Raw genomic sequence first — 17074 nt, 5'->3', positions numbered from 1 at the left:
AGCTGGAAGAGAGAGGTGAGTAGCTTGAATAAAGCGATATCAATTCATTAATGGATTCCACACAAAGACGTAAACACAGAGCGGACCCGACGCATCAGAATCAGCTTTGTCTTTCTCGGCTTTCTCACCCCACAGCCCGAACACGGACACGCTGTCGGAGCTTAGCGATTCTGATGCGTCGGGTCCGCGCTGTGTTTCCTCTTTTTTGCGCTATATTCTGAGCTGCAGGTTTTGTCTCTCCAACCAAAATTCGCCGAGCCAGCAGCAAAAGAAGCAGCAAACTACGCTTCACATTTGATCAATGTCGTCATGAATTCCCTCTTACTTTTGCTGTTTTGCTTCCACCACGATAAAAATCCCACTTCATGCACAGCTCTTCCTCTCGCTCTCTCTGTACTTCAAGAACAGTTTCCCGTCTCAAATCTCTGTTTTCTGCATTATTCATTCGCTTATTACCCACCAGTCTACCGTTACAACTGAGGAGTGCAAGGAGGTCCTACTTCTCTGACATCATCACCAAAAACAGTCATAACGCTCGGGTCTTATTTTCTACAGTTGACAGGCTAACAAACCCTCCTGTGTCAGTGGCAGCTGAACTTCATTCGACCATGGCCTGCAATGACTTTGCCAAATTCTTCACAGAAAAAATCCAAAAGATTAGACAAGCAATTAATACATCAACAGCAGATCCAGGAAATGTACTGTGTCCACCGAAAAACTGTTTAAACACCATCAAACAGTTTCACCCTATTAACAGCAAAGACCTGGAGGACATCTTAGGTCAACTGAACTCCTCCTCTTGCTGTTTAGATGTCCTGCCAACAAGTTTTTTCAAAAAGGTCACAAAGACTTTGGAGTCAGACCTGTTACAGATCGTCAACTTTTCTTTAATATCAGGTGTGTTTCCAGAATCACTAAAAACTGCTGTAATTAAACCTATACTGAAAAAGGACAATCTTGACAAGACACAAATGAATAACTACAGGCCGATCTCAAATCTCCCATTTTTAAGTAAGATAATTGAAAAAGCAGTTTCTCAACAGCTCAATTACTTCTTAAAACAGAATAACTGCTATGATGCCTTCCAGTCAGGTTTTAGACAGAACCACAGCACTGAAACCGCTCTGACCAAAGTGTTTAATGACATATGTCTGAACACAGACAGTGGAACAATGTCAGTCTTAGTTTTACTGGATCTCAGTGCAGCATTTGATACAGTTGACCACAACATATTACTCAAACGACTGGAGAACTGGGCAGGTCTTTCAGGAACTGTACTAAACTGGTTCAAAACATACTTAGAAAACAGGAACTACTTTGTCTCAATAGGTAACTTCACATCTGAGCAGTCAAGTATCACATGTGGAGTTCCCCAAGGTTCCATCTTGGGACCCCTTCTGTTTAACATTTACATGCTCCCACTGGCACATATTATAAAGAACAACAAAATAAACTATCATAGCTACGCAGATGACACACAAATATATATCACAATGTCACCAGGAGACCGAGGCCCTGTACAGGCTCTTGGTAAATGCATTGAGGAAATTAATGACTGGTTGTGCCACAATTTTCTCCAGCTAAACAAAAACAAAACTGAGGTAATAGTCTTTGGTGCAAAAGAAAAACGATTATAGGTCACCAGAGAACTTCAATCTATACACCTAAAAACCACAAACCAGGCGAGAAATTTGGGTGTAGTGATGGATGCAGACCTAAACTTAGAAAAACACATTAAGACAATAACAAAATCAGCTTACTATCACCTCAAGAATATTTCAAGGATAAAAGATCTGATGTCTCAACAGGACCTGGAAAAACTAGTCCATGCATTCATCTTTAGTAGGCTTGATTACTGTAACAGCATCTTTACAGGTCTACCTAAAAAATCAGTCAGACAACTACAGCTCATTCAGAACTCTGCTGCTAGAGTCCTCACTAAGACCAAAAAAGTGGACCACATCAGTGCAGCTCTGAGGTCTTTACACTGGCTGCCTGTCCGTCAGAGGATAGACTTTAAAGTTCTGATGCTGGTCTATAAAGCTCTGAATGGTTTAGGACCGAAATACATCAGTGACCTCCTGACCCAGTATGAACCTTCCAGATCCCTCAGGTCATCTGGATCCGGTCTGTTATCAGTCCCCAGAGTCAGAACCAGACACGGAGAAGCTGCATTCAGCTTTTATGCTCCTTATATCTGGAACAAACTCCCAGAAAGCCTCAGATCAGCTGAAACACTCAGTTTATTTAAATCCAGGTTGAAGACTCACCTATTCTCAGCTGCATTTGAATAAAGCACCAAATCCACACTTAAGTTTAAATTTCAAAACCTACTTTTTAACTACTGATTTTATCTACTGTTCTGATTTTATCTACTGTTTTGATATTTGATTTTATATACTGTTTTGTTTGTTTGTTTGCTTGTTTTAATCAAATTTAAATCATGCTTTTTATTTGTTTTTGTTTTTAATGTCTCTGTAAAGCACTTTGAATCACCTTGTTGTTGAATTGTGCTATATAAATAAACTTGCCTTGCCTTGCCTTGTTTACAGCGCTGTCGGCCGCTGTCTTTTTCTTTTCTTTTTCTTTTTTTCACTTAAATGACCTCGGACAAGAAAGCCTAATTTCTGCTGTTCAATACTGAAGAAATTTAAACTTCTTAAAATTATGCAAAATTGCAGAATATTGCAGAATATTTTTAAGGTTATCTGCTATAAAACGCCAAACCAGGAAAATCTCCTTCATGGTTTTCTGTGTTTTATTCTCAGTTACTTTCACACAAAGGCATCTGCTGTGATGTTCACAATTCTGATGAAGTCTCACATGTACAGGGAGTGCAGAATTATTAGGCAAATGAGTATTTTGTCCACATCATCCTCTTCATGCATGTTGTCTTACTCCAAGCTGTATAGGCTCGAAAGCCTACTACCAATTAAGCATATTAGGTGATGTGCATCTCTGTAATGAGAAGGGGTGTGGTCTAATGACATCAACACCCTATATCAGGTGTGCATAATTATTAGGCAACTTCCTTTCCTTGGGCAAAATGGGTCAAAAGAAGGACTTGACAGGCTCAGAAAAGTCAAAAATAGTGAGATATCTTGCAGAGGGATGCAGCAGTCTTAAAATTGCAAAGCTTCTGAAGCGTGATCATCGAACAATCAAGCGTTTGATTCAAAATAGTCAACAGGGTCGCAAGAAGCGTGTGGAAAAACCAAGGCGCAAAATAACTGCCCATGAACATGAGAAGAGTCAAGCGTGCAGCTGCCAAGATGCCACTTGCCACCAGTTTGGCCATATTTCAGAGCTGCAACATCACTGGAGTGCCCAAAAGCACAAGGTGTGCAATACTCAGAGACATGGCCAAGGTAAGGAAGGCTGAAAGACGACCACCACTGAACAAGACACACAAGCTGAAACGTCAAGACTGGGCCAAGAAATATCTCAAGACTGATTTTTCTAAGGTTTTATGGACTGATGAAATGAGAGTGAGTCTTGATGGGCCAGATGGATGGGCCCGTGGCTGGATTGGTAAAGGGCAGAGAGCTCCAGTCCGACTCAGACGCCAGCAAGGTGGAGGTGGAGTACTGGTTTGGGCTGGTATCATCAAAGATGAGCTTGTGGGGCCTTTTCGGGTTGAGGATGGAGTCAAGCTCAGCTCCCAGTCCTACTGCCAGTTTCTGGAAGACACCTTCTTCAAGCAGTGGTACAGGAAGAAGTCTGCATCCTTCAAGAAAAACATGATTTTCATGCAGGACAATGCTCCATCACACACGTCCAAGTACTCCACAGCGTGGCTGGCAAGAAAGGGTATAAAAGAAGAAAAACTAATGACATGGCCTCCTTGTTCACCTGATCTGAACCCCATTGAGAACCTGTGGTCCATCATCAAATGTGAGATTTACAAGGAGGGAAAACAGTACACCTCTCTGAACAGTGTCTGGGAGGCTGTTGTTGCTGCTGCACGCAATGTTGATGGTGAACAGATCAAAACACTGACAGAATCCATGGATGGCAGGCTTTTGAGTGTCCTTGCAAAGAAAGGTGGCTATATTGGTCGCTGATTTGTTTTTGTTTTGTTTTTGAATGTCAGAAATGTATATTTGTGAATGTGGAGATGTTATATTGGTTTCACTGGTAAAAATAAATAATTGAAATGGGTATACATTTGTTTTTTGTTAAGTTGCCTAATAATTATGCACAGTAATAGTCACCTGGACACACAGATATCCCCCTAAAATAGCTAAAACTAAAAACTACTTCCAAAAACATTCAGCTTTGATATTAATGAGTTTTTTGGGTTCATTGAGAACATGGTTGTTGTTCAATAATAAAATTATTCCTCAAAAATACAACATGCCTAATAATTCTGCACTCCCTGTATCAGTACTGATAAATGATCAGAATTATAATATTTCTGACTGTCTGAGGCTAAATTGAATCGAATCAGGACTTTGAGAACCGGAATCGAATGGATTATAGAAATCAGTGATGATACCCAGCCCTAGTGAGCAGCCTAGGCCTGACAGAAGTGGATGTAGCTGTGGGTAATAAGAAAAGATGAAAAGAACTATTGATAACTTTTGTGTTAAGGACTGATCCGTCCGAAATTCATAGCCAGCTCTGACACGGTGCCATCAATCTTTGAATGCTGAAAAAACAGCAGTGTATCCAGAAAACACATTATATGCTGCAATAAATGCACTGTCCAAGTGTCCCCTCTCCCCACTGCCTTTCAGCAGCAGGCAGCAGCAAACAGGTCGTCAGAGGAGGCCAAGATGATGATTAAGTTTAACATTTTCTACAATATTGACAAAGCAATTTAAGCACAAGTTTGTTAGTTAATAATTTAGAAATGAATATTGTCTGTATGGACTTCCCCCCAAAGAAAGTCCACATGTAAAACTGCGGTGTTAAGCGATGCGGTTGAAAAATTTGAGTGCGCCTAACTTCTGTGCTGGTACGCCTAAATTTTTAAAGTTAGGCGTACCGGTGCGCCCATGGCAAAAAGTTAATCTAGAGCCCTGCTAAACAATCTTAGCATGTTTAAGCTAAGATTTTAACGATGCTACCACCAACTCACACTGCTCAGCACCCCAACTTGAAACAGTCGTGCTTAATTTTCTGAAAGGAAAACTGTCTCAGGTATTTAACCCCTAGCACAGAGGTCAGCAACCCTTGGCATGCTGCTCACGAGCCCCTGAGCTGTGGCTCCCCAAAGCTTTGAGAAAAAACAAAAGATAAATTCTATGAAACTATATGAAAACGAACCCGGAGCCTTTTCGAAAACGATGACGCATTTTAGTCATGTGATGCAGTCATTGTGACCAATTAAACAAAGATAGCAGAAGGCATTATACAGCAGTTGTTTTGTTTGCTCTCAATTTTGACAGCCCTATTAAAGATTAATATCAGTCTGTACATGCTCCAGATAGTTTTTCTTCAAATTCTTTCATTCTCACTCGCTTTTGCGCCTGCGCAGGACTGGAACGTAAGCGTTTTCGGCTGTTTCAATGTGGACGCACAGCTCTGTGAAAACGACTGAAAACGCTAGTGTGGACGCGGAGCGTTTTCAGATGAAAACGCCGTTTTCAAATCTATCTGGGCTAGTGTGGACGTAGCCTAACTTGAAAGTCATTCACACACTCTGTAATTAAGTCATAAAAGGTTACATCAGCCAAGGTGTGAATCCTTTGAAATCTTTTCAAAAGCCGAAGGAAACATCCAAAGTGCCAGAGACTTTTTGTCCTGACAACCAGAGGAATTTTTTAATTGCCTCCTTAAAAAAGCTTTGTGATTAAAGTTTTTAATTTGGCACCTGATTTTCATCTAGTAGTTAATTCAGCTTTAATGTTGTGAAGGAAATACGTTTATGTGTATATTTTTGTTTAGTTTAATTAAACAAAAGCTGATGACTTATTAATCCTTGCTTACCCTTTACTTTCCATCATACACAGCTCTCGCTGTATACAGTTCCCTGTGTGGGTTTAGTTTGAGAAGACAAGTTAAATCAACAGCATAATTTGTTCTAGCAACCTTAAAGATGACAAATAGAGTAACGTTAGCTTGACATTTTCACCATACGATAGTTAACGAAGCAAATATTTTGGCATTGTGTGGAAAGCTGAAGTCATGCTGCTACATGACGCTGTAAACCACGTGAACATGTGACACATGCCCGTTCACAAGTGTGCAGGCGTGCTGAGCAGCTGATGCTGCGGGCGTCAGCTGTTCTGCATTAAATCATCCTCACTCACCGGTGGGGGAGGTGCTGTCAGCGGGGCCTCGATGATGTGGATGATCCCGTTAACAGCAGGAATGTCCCACTCCAGCAGCAACCGCTCATTTACTAGTTTAGAGCTCTGAGGGATCAAAAATCAACCACAATAAACATGGCAGTACATTTTAAGTTCATCTGTTTAGCTATAAGAATGTCAATGCTTCTGAGATGATGCATACAAAAAAAACATCCATCCGTGGTGGTGGAGGTGGTGTGGGGGGTATTTATATATTATATAGAATACTTTATTAATCCCTAAGGAAATTATGTAGAGCAAACTGCCTAAACAAACTAACACGCCAACTACGAGGCCTGCATTGTAGAATGTCTCCAGTCCGCCTTCGACGAGCAGGGCAGTGACAGCTAAAGTGATGGTGGAGAAGCTGGCCTTTATATAAGTGTCTAATATGCTAATAATCTCTACTCCAGACTGTGATGAACCACCAGTATGCTGAATACACACAGTAGCGGGCTAGCTTCTAGTTAAGCTTCCACCCAGAGAGAAATTAACAAGCTGGTTAGGTACTGGAGGAGATGAACTCATTATGCAATGAGTTAAAGTAATTCAACACATTTTGCAATTAAGAATAATTTGTAATGTTAGTTTGTGAAAAAGGTAAGTTGTTTAAGTACCTTTGTGCCACCAAAAATAAAACACTCCATGTTCCCTCAGTGTGTTGACTTTATCTCACTGCATAGTGAACTTTGTAGCATCCCGTCCATCACATAAGCAGCAGCAGCAAGCTTGTTCATTCCAGTGAGAGTAAGAATGAACAAGCACAGTGAGAGGTTTAGCCCAAAGCAGCTGTGGTTACGGAGCTATAAAATCAGCATCATTCTCTACCAAAACACGTCTGGCACACCACCAGAGTTTGTGGAGCTGTGCTTACTTGGCTGCACTTCAAAATGCAAAGCAAAGCTTTGAAAGACATTTATTATCATTCCCGACACAAAATAACATGAACACTTCCGCTTCCACAGCCAGCCTCCATCTCGCTGGCTGACCTGAGTGAACATAAACCGCAGAACTGGATACGATCCACAAATGCAGTTTGGTTTCAAGCTGTCAGAAGGAGACAAAAACACTCCAACTGTGTTTGTGACTTTCTTGTGTGTGATTTTTTTTCTTGTGCCAAAACAAAAGGAACAGGAATATGTAACAGTAAGTTGACTGAAAAAGTACATAATTGATCATATAAGGACCTACATTACTTAATCTGAGCGCTGCTTAAGTAATGTAACTTACAGGTACTCTCATCAGCTCTTTCTCTCAGTAACTGTATCTGATTACTTTGCAACAGTAGTAATGCTATTTTTTCATATTTTGTATTGGATTTTCAACATGTTGATTTTAAACCAGTGTAAATTTAGTTTAGCAATAATTTTTGTCAGCAAAATGATATTATGTCAACTAAAACTGGAGGAACTCTGTGTGTGTGTCCTCTGACCTCATTGTTGCCTTGAGTAACAGTGAGGTTGAACCCGAGCCTCGATGTGATGACCGTCTGATGCTTCAGCTCCATAAATGGCCGTCTGCTGTGATTGGCTGAGATGTGATACTCCAGGTCTCTTCCAGACAAAGACTATACACAAACAAAACAGAAACTGAGTTCACTGACAGCTGTGTCACAACTCACTGCCCTTTAATGCATTTAATAAGAAAAAATTAAAAGTTGATTCTCTCAATTATTTATACTAATATGAATATGGCAACAAATGCTTTTAATTTCCTTATGGTTTTAACTTTAAACATGGTGAATAAAACAAATGCTTTCAAATACTACTCTCAAAGTTTCACAAATTAAAGAGAAAATTGCATTTTCTAAATATCATTCAGGAATGTAGGCTAAATATGTAAACCTAATCTACCTTAAAACAGAATAATATAAATCACTAGTGTGTTTTACTAGTTTGTAGTCACTGTGTGATGGAGGTCCACAGGGCTCAAGCTGTGGGACGCTTAGGTTTTTATTAATTTTCGTACTAGTTTCCCTGTCTGGATTTTTATTTGTTGTGGAAAGCTTTTTTATTTATGTTACTTCACCAGATTATTACTTACTTATTACAGTTATATATATTACCTGTAAAGGTTTAGCATAAAAAATTTCTAACTCGCTGATATTTGACAGCCCTAATTAATCTAAGAAATAATAAGCATTTACTGAAGCACTGGGTTATTTATTTCACCTGATTTGGAGCAAAGCCGGTGTTATGAGGGACAAACAGCGTGACTTCAGCCTCCCTGTGAGAAAGAAACTTGACAAGTTGTCTGCCCTCCGAGGACGAGCCGCTGTACTCCAACAACATCTGCAAAGAGAAAGGACAGTGACTTTTTTCAATTTGTCCTTCTTCTTTTGGCAGATCATCTGCCTCCATCTCACCCTATCTCTAGCATCCTCACCACCAACCACATCCTCCTTCACTACATCCATGAATCTTCTTTAAGTTCTTCTCTTTTCCTCCTGCCTGGCAACTCCATCTCCAACATCATTTATCCAGTATATCCACTATCACTCCTCTGCAAATGTCCAAACTATCTCAACCTTTGTCTAACTTTGTCTCTAAACAGCTCGGCCTAAGCTGTCCCTCTGCTTGTTTCTAATCTTGTCCATTTTCGTCACTCTGAATAAAAATCTTAGCACCTTAGCATCTTCAGCTCTGCCTCCAGACAGGAGATCCAGCTGGACCTCTTGTCGTTTTGTCAGTGCTGTGATGTATGTTTGTCTCCAGACCATACATCACAGCAGATCTCACTACCATCTTGCAGGCCTCCCCATTCTGTCACAAATCACTCCCGACACTCGTCTCCACAATGCCTCTCGTATACACTGCTTTAGAAGGTCAACCCTGTGTTTAAACTGATCTACCTTCAACTCCTTGCAGCTTCACTGCTACCCCTGTCTCCCACTAATTCACACACATGTATTCTGTCTTCCTTTTACTGACTGATTCCTCTCCCTCCACCTCTCCAGGCTCTCTACCTGCTCCCTGCTCTGACTACAGATCACAGTGTCGTCTGCAAACATTATAGTCCCAGCAGACTCCTGCCTGACTTCATCTGTCATATTGTCCATTACGGCTATCAGAGCTGATCCCCAATCTAATCCCACCACCACCTTGACCCCATTTCACCCTACTGCATACCTCACTACTGTTTCTCTTTCCTCATATATGTTTGTTTTTTAATATATAAAACAAAAAATTGGTAAAATAAAACCAGTCATATTCTATGAATTCTTAAAAAGTATAAGCAGATAACTGCATAAATTATACGTCATAAAAGTGACATGCTCAGAGTTAACTAGTTTACAAATAGTGTAGTGAACTCTGAGTAATAGTAGGTTTTCCTGGGGTGAATCATTCAGAAATCTCTGGTGCTGACTCCATTTACCCAATGTTTTATATTTTCAACTGAAAAGTTTGTTTTTTTAATCAAAATGAATCAAAAGGCTTAGTTGTGGTTCCTTACAGCAGAATAGGAGGCAGAGTTTTCAGCTATTACGGTTGCCTGCTTTAAGATTAGGCTTAAAGCTTTCCTTTCTGATGAAGATTATAGTTAGGACTGGATCATGTGACCCTTAATTGGCTGCTCCCTCCTGAACTTGGTTTTGCTGGAGGCATCTTCCTGTTAAAAGTTCGTTCCCACTATTGCCAAGTACTGCTTTCAAAGGGTTTGTGTGATTATTGTATTTTTTTCTCTAATATCACTGGATCTTTACCTTACAGTATAAAGCTGTTGTTGTGAACTGCTGCTATATAAATAAAGTTAAATTGACCAGAATCTTGGTATTATTGAAACCTGAAAACTAATCTACTACAACATTTCTATGGAAATGGCCATGAAAGTTACATTCATCACCCCCTGGAGACCCTTGATCCTTTGTGTTATAAATTTTCTGCCAGCAGACGCCACATTCCCACTTGTGTTGTAAACAGAAAAAGACGAATTCCTTGCTGATGAAAAGGTTAAAGGGCGCATGGGATGGAAGAGATGACAAGACTTGAAACTGACAGGAAGCCAGAAGAGTAGAAAAGGCAGTGGTCAGGTTTTGTGTTGTGAGCAGAAACCAGCTTTAACCAAAATAGAATACACACACACACACACATATATATATATACACACATATATATATATATATATATATATATATATATATATATATATATATATGTATATAACTTTATAAATATGTGCTAAGCTTTTAGTTTTTACAGTTTCTCTGTAATTACAAGACTGGAGGAGATCTGTAGCTTTGTGGAGCTCCACATTCCTGAACTGAATCCTCCTACATCTTTTTTTGAGGTGGATCAGTTGACACTGAGCCTCTGTGTTGATCAGCTGGAAGCAACTGCCTTCTCTTCTCATTAAATGGACTTCTTCCAGAGCTCGTTATCTTCAGTAGGTGACACCTCTGTTTTCTTAAAGTCTCACAGTCCTTTAGAAAACTACTAAATGTTTTTTATTTCACTCGTTAGGAAAATATTCAAAACGGTAAGTTTAAGTGAAGGAATTTATGAGTAAGGTCAATGAACCAGAATTTAATGTCTCTTTATTTTTATTTTGACAGGTGCCTGGATTTTATCCAGGTGGGTTTCAGCATGAAGTCATTTCCTCTCTGTCCGTAGACAAAGAGACATCTCAGAACAGAACAGTAGTTAATTTTAATAGTTCAGTCAGGTACAACAACACAACCTGTCAAGAGAGGCGAGACTGAAAGAGACTAAAGTCCCCCCGGCTTATCTCTCATTACATCTGAGAGAGGTTAACTCATAATCCAGCATTTTATGTTTAAAAATGATAAAAATTTCCTTAAATTATAATCAAAAATATTTAAATGAGAATATGATCATTGGAATTAAATGTTTCTAATACCTGAGTGATAACCTCTTACTGTGATGTGTGTGTGCACTTCTGTGCTGTGATTTTTTTGTGCCAATGAAAAACGTAAACATTGCACAGCCCAGATCTTGTCTGAAGGAGAAACAGCCTTTAGTGCTTTGTCAGAATGACTAAGCAAATATTCAGAGAATGTCTGACTTTAACATGTATGATTTAATAAAAGAAATAATGAAATGATGAAATGGATAGTCGTGAGGTTGAGCTGATGATAAATCCTGTTTAAGTAAGATAGCATAAACTGAATGAGACATGAAGGAAAATATATTCATGTTTTATGGAGTTAATGATAGATCATGTTAAAGCACAACATAGAAGATAAGAAAATGTGGTTTTAATGTTGCTTTGAATCATGTATGCGTAAGGTCAGAGAGAGAGAGAGAAGCAACATGGGGTGAGTTAAAATACGGTGATATAAATGTCATAGTTGTATGATATGGTCATTAAAGTGAGGGAGGAGAGAGGGGAGTATAAAAGAGGGCTCAGAGGAACATTTGGGGTTGTTCTTCTCTTTGTCTCCTGCGAGATTAGCAGAACAGAAGATCAGATCTACGATTTCACAGTTGGGAATTTCGGCAGAGACAGCAGAGGGATCAACTGTGGACTCACAAATTGGGTTTATATTTTTAGGCTTTTTCTCTGCTCATTTTTGATGTTTCAGATTATAAATTCAAGATGATTTGGATTTCCACTGTTTTCCCGTGGATTATAACTTTGAGAACATTTAGGTTTACACTGTTTTCCTGGGGGATGGAATTTCCAAGGGATGCTGCTTTCCTATTGGATTATATCAACATGGAACAGAGATAAGTGTGCTACGGCCAAGGCGTGCCCATTCCCTCTGACCTCTCAGAATAGGAATTAGAAATCAGCATTAGCTCAGAGTAGGTTAATTAGATAAATATAATTAAAGTGATCCAAATGTGTGATTATTATCATTTGATTTGGCTTTGCTTCTACTAAATTGCTTTAATGAAATATCCTGCATTAAAAACATCTATATTTTGGACATTAACTTTGTAACCTTGGTGAAACAGTAAAGGTGAAATTATGATTACATATTATTAACATCACTCAAAGGGTCTTACAAGTGACTCTAGCCTTTTAAATTTAACAGATCCTTGGGACCAAGTTTAGTTTAGTTACCAAGTGCACAGATTTAGCTGCTGATAACGAGTGTGACTGTCAAGCATGCCTTCAGAGGCAGCAGGATCGACCCCCAGAGGGTTGAGGAGCAGTTAGAGCTGGGAGAGTCTCCTCCCTGGCTCCATCTAAGCTCTTTCCTGTACTGTATAAACTGTATTGGGAGTGGCTGGTTTAAAGTCAAAAGATGGGAGAGCAAAAACAAAAGGTAAAAAATAAAGAAATAAATAAGGACCAAATTTTATCTGACAATTAAATGTATTTGATTTAATCCTGTAAAACCTAAACCATAAAAAAATGCCAGAAAATTATTATTTTTTTAACTGGAGTGTTCACTGAACCTTCTGACAATTGAAGCAATTTATTGCTCAAGTTTATCTTAAACAAAAACATATAGAAGGGTTAATGTTAAAGCAATAACACTTCCGAGGTGCCAGGAACACTTAGTGTTACAGGGTCAAAGTCAGAGTTGCTAAACTTAGTGTTTAAAATGCTAAATTTGGGCACCTCTCCCTCATCAGAGAAACACAGAAGTTTTTTCCTTCTGTGACACAAAGCACACAATTTTCAACCAACGTTATTTTTTCATAACTGAGCTGAACATATTTTCTCTCACATTACTTTTTAAAATGTGTTTAAACTGAGCCTTGATTTGTTAGGTGTTCCCTTTGATGTCTAGAGATCTATTAAAGCTCTATAGACATCATTAAATGATTAATTCAGATTAGTTTTTATTGATCCTGAAATCTTTTAAAAATAGAAATGAAAAAGATTTAATCATGCCGGCACTGCAGCTTGAGACAGTTGACTGGTGACTCACTTTGGTCTCTTTGAAATGTGCTAAAAGTTTTTTTCTGTCTTCATTACTGAATGACAGTGGGCACTGAGTTGTCACAGAAACTCTGCTTTCCAGCGATAGCTGCCAGGTCTGAAGCAGCGGCCCGTGTGTTTTTCAGAGCTGCAGACTGATCGAGTAGCACGCTGTTAGTGGAGTCATTTTAGCAGGGCCACTCCTGGGGCTCTGATTAGAGGCACTTTGGCTCGTTCTGTACCTCCTGATTACTCCTGCTGCTGTGCCTCCACTGATTTTAGTTTAGGCGCCATCTTCCTGTGTCGTTTTCCATCTTTGTGAAGACTCACAATCAATGTTTGCAGTTACTCTGGCTGCTCTTTTCCACGTGGAGCCCCAATACAGACAGTAGCAGCTTACAACTACAAAACTGAGCCAGTTTCAAAGATAGATTTTTTGAGACCCTGATTGTTAAAAGGGGCTAATTAACAATGGCTACATTAACATTTTAGGTGTTTATGTTTGTTGCAAAGAGGAGGGAAATCATAGGAAAAGCTTTAAGACCCTAAAACAAATTGATCTATGGAGGGGAATCGCTCCTTTTTTGGGCGATAAACATCAGCTAAGGTGACATTAGTCAACAGAAAATAGTGTTTTTATTCGTGATTCTGGTTTGTGAGTCTGTAGCTAGCTGGTTAATAGTTTACTAGAAACTTTTAACAGATGCTATGAGCTGGGCTTCATGATTAAGTACTGAATAAATACTTTCAATATTACTTCAGTATTGCAGTATTACTCTCCGCATGAATTTTTCTTAGCAAATTATAAGCCATTTTTCTTTAACATGAAGAGACCTCAAGAAGAAGCAGGCTCAGGGAGGAACAGGCGTCTAATGGGTAGCAGCTGTGGGATGGGAGCAAAGAGGAGACAAGAGGAATAGAGAGAGACTCCAACAGCCTGAACCGACAGCTAAAGCTATAACAGTCAGTGATCCAACTTTATCAGACAGTTTGAAGCCTAATCTTCAAACCAGAGAGAGCGTCCGTCTCCTCAACCCAAAATGGGAGCTGATTCAGTGTTACCTTGGTGTTTTAGCTGACACGCTCACCTTGTAAAAGATGGAGAAGTTGCTGTACTTTGCGAGGACGCTGGCCAGGACGCCGTTACAGAAATCTCCATTTCCAACGTAATCAGCAGGGCACGCACACGAGACATCTGCACACACAAACGCATTAATGTTAGCAGGATTGTTTGGCATCCTTGATATTTTGTGTTACATCATGTGACCTTCCGTTTGCAAGTTTGTTGTGTTTCAGTTGATTTTTACTGGGTCCTGTTCCAGTAAATAGTTTTTTACAAACTGGGAGCCGAACGCTCAATCAGCTCTGAGTATGTTCACCTTGAGTTAAGCATGTATGTGAGCCATCATCAATGGAGTGCCAATGCCGTGACTCAAGGTTAACAAATTCCAGCCCAGGACTCAGAGTGACTGTTTTCCGCAGCTGTGCTTTATGCTTTTTACCTCATTATCTGCTGTTTTATGAATCATTGAAGATAGCATGACTCACAGAGCCACATCATTAAAGGCCAATGCAAAGTAAACAACACATTGAAGTGGGAGTACAGATCAGGGAGGACCTGCTTCTGTCCACACACACACACTCACCTCTGAGCCTGTAGCAGTAGGCGTCATACTTGCTGCTCTGGTCCATGGGTTCTTTGTAAATAACCAGACCCACGTGGTTGTCTCCACACGCGACCGAGGGGTAGCGGGTCGGGTATCCCACCTTCCCCCCGTCCATCCAGCCAGCCACACACAGATGCATCCCGAGCTGTCAGGGCCAGGAAAAAAAAGGCTTGACATAAAGCTTGATTTACACTTCTGCCTTGAACTAAAACTAAACTAAAATCTCCTGAAGTGACTGGTAATATCTTGAATATCACAAGAAAACTGAAAACTCACATCCTGCTTGTGTTTTTAAGCTTGTGGTTAATCTAACGTTCTTCCTGCTGTCTGGGAATCAGTTAAAGGTCACCTTGGCTTGTTGGGTAAAAGTCCAGAAAATTCCCTCCTCTTTTCCTAAGCATTTTACCTTGATGGAAACTGTCATGAGGTCGAGTGAAAGTGTGAAGGAGGCCTTGGACTTGTTGCTGGCATGAGTCTGCTGCGTTAAAACTACAACATCCTGAAGATGGACTACAAAAAGCACATCTTAACACCCGTGTCCATACCATGTTATTTCATACAATTGGTAAAAAAAAAAAAATCTTTTCAAAGCTGAAATTTTAAAGAAAAAAGGCAAAGGCAGCTTATAAAATGAAATGATACGATGTCACTGTTAGGAAATGTAGGACTAAAGATCCAAATGCAGAACTCCAAGACTCCAGCTTAGCAATATTTAGAACAACAGTTAATAATACCACAAAACCCACAGACTGTCACTCTGGCTTTAGCTGCTCATCGTGTCAGCTCATATTTTCTCTTCCTGCTAGAGAGATGATCAATGTAGCTCCAGCGTTTGTTAATGTTTTCTGGCAGATTATTATGGCAGATACTTCCTGGTCACTTCACTCAGTTCCAAAATAAAACAGACTATCTGACCACAGCCATGGACAACATGTGCCATCTGATAACGTCTCACAGTTACTCTGCACTGCTCACAGTTCAGGTTCTAATACAGGTGAAGTGATGAAGCTTTTCTCTTGGGCGTGAAGGTGGTTTTTACAGTGTGCCATGCAGTGTTAAAAACTGTAGTACCTGCAGAGCTCCTGAAAAATGTGGCATGCTACTCAATGAGTTTGAGAGCGCCGAAAAGGACATGACATTTTTGTTTTCAAGTACTCTTTCACTAACAGAGGTTTGAGTTGGCTGCTTTGCTGCTTTTCTTGTAAACTGTTGAATGCTTCCCCGTCAGCCTAACTCACCGTGAAGTGGGCGTGTCTTTATAATGAAGACAGAATCTGTAGACAAACCCTGCTGGTGCAGGTTCACAAACTTTCATTTTCCTTTTTTCTCATAGGTATTCCACATATTTGACTCAGGTGTATCAACCTGTTGATGTCTCTATGTAAACCCTTTCAGTAGGTAGGTTTACCTGCTGTGCGTCTCCCAGCTGTTTAACGGTAGCCAACGTGGCACCCTCAGCCTTGCACTCGGCGTCGGCCTGACTGAAGTTCATCTGGTACTTCCCCTTTGGAGAGCGCAGGTGAAAGACTCCGGCTCTGTTTTCTGAAGCACGACAATCACGTTAACTTCCCTCAGATTTCTGCACCATTCTGTACAACAAATATCAACTCTACGAGTGAAAAACACGATTTGATCTGACGCTGAACAAATCAAAGGGACATTCACCCCCAGATTCAGTAGAAACATCTGCTTTTCTTTTAATATGATGTAATTATTTGGTGTTTAAGTTCGGATGAGTAAAGCACAAATCAATTAAACGTTACATAACCTCAGGAACAATTTTTTTCTTCTACAAAAAACTTGTTTATGTTCCTGTGACAAGAAGTTCAAATGACAGAAATGGCTCATCAACACCTTTACTGCCACTGTGCAAACAGAGTAAAATCTCACCTCACAAGCTTAAACAAATGGTGTCCAGTGTGTGCTTTATCTTTTTGGACTGCTTAGTCTTTTTCACAAAGTGAACGATACAACAGCTCTAACAACTTCAGCTCCTTGTACCAACAATGACTTCTGCTGTTTCATGACCTGCAGTGCTTTTTTGCTAGCTTTCGTGCAGTTACAGGTGCTTGTGCAGTTCGTGAGAAACACCTGATTGATTTTTTTTTTGTTCGTGGGAACTGTGACATGAACATAGCCTTGTAACAACTTACAGAGAATGACTACAATGTCGCCATGTTCTGAGTGCCTGATTAGGAGCTGTGTGTTGAGCTGAACCAACATTAAAATGTATTGCACTCCAGCAGGTTTGACGTCATTTTCAGTATGAACTGTGTT

General features: G+C 39.9%; 1 protein-coding gene across 1 annotated transcript in view; it reads right to left on the bottom strand.

The window, feature by feature from the left end:
• stab1 (stabilin 1) overlaps positions 1-17074 on the bottom strand; it is a 153442-nt gene that overhangs the window by 25387 nt on the left and 110981 nt on the right. Inside the window, exons 62-67 of the mRNA XM_005469696.3 lie at positions 16206-16339; positions 14777-14942; positions 14219-14325; positions 8468-8587; positions 7729-7863; positions 6258-6362 (exon numbers count right to left, since the gene is read on the bottom strand). Of these exons, the coding sequence (XP_005469753.1) occupies positions 6258-6362; positions 7729-7863; positions 8468-8587; positions 14219-14325; positions 14777-14942; positions 16206-16339 (767 nt within the window). The remainder of the gene's footprint in view (positions 1-6257; positions 6363-7728; positions 7864-8467; positions 8588-14218; positions 14326-14776; positions 14943-16205; positions 16340-17074) is intronic.

The sequence above is a fragment of the Oreochromis niloticus genome, linkage group LG5, assembly GCF_001858045.2.
Source record: "Oreochromis niloticus isolate F11D_XX linkage group LG5, O_niloticus_UMD_NMBU, whole genome shotgun sequence".
NCBI classification, from domain to species: domain Eukaryota; kingdom Metazoa; phylum Chordata; class Actinopteri; order Cichliformes; family Cichlidae; genus Oreochromis; species Oreochromis niloticus.
The sequence above is the reverse complement of the archived record's forward strand: the minus strand, read 5'-3'. Positions and strand labels throughout refer to the sequence as shown.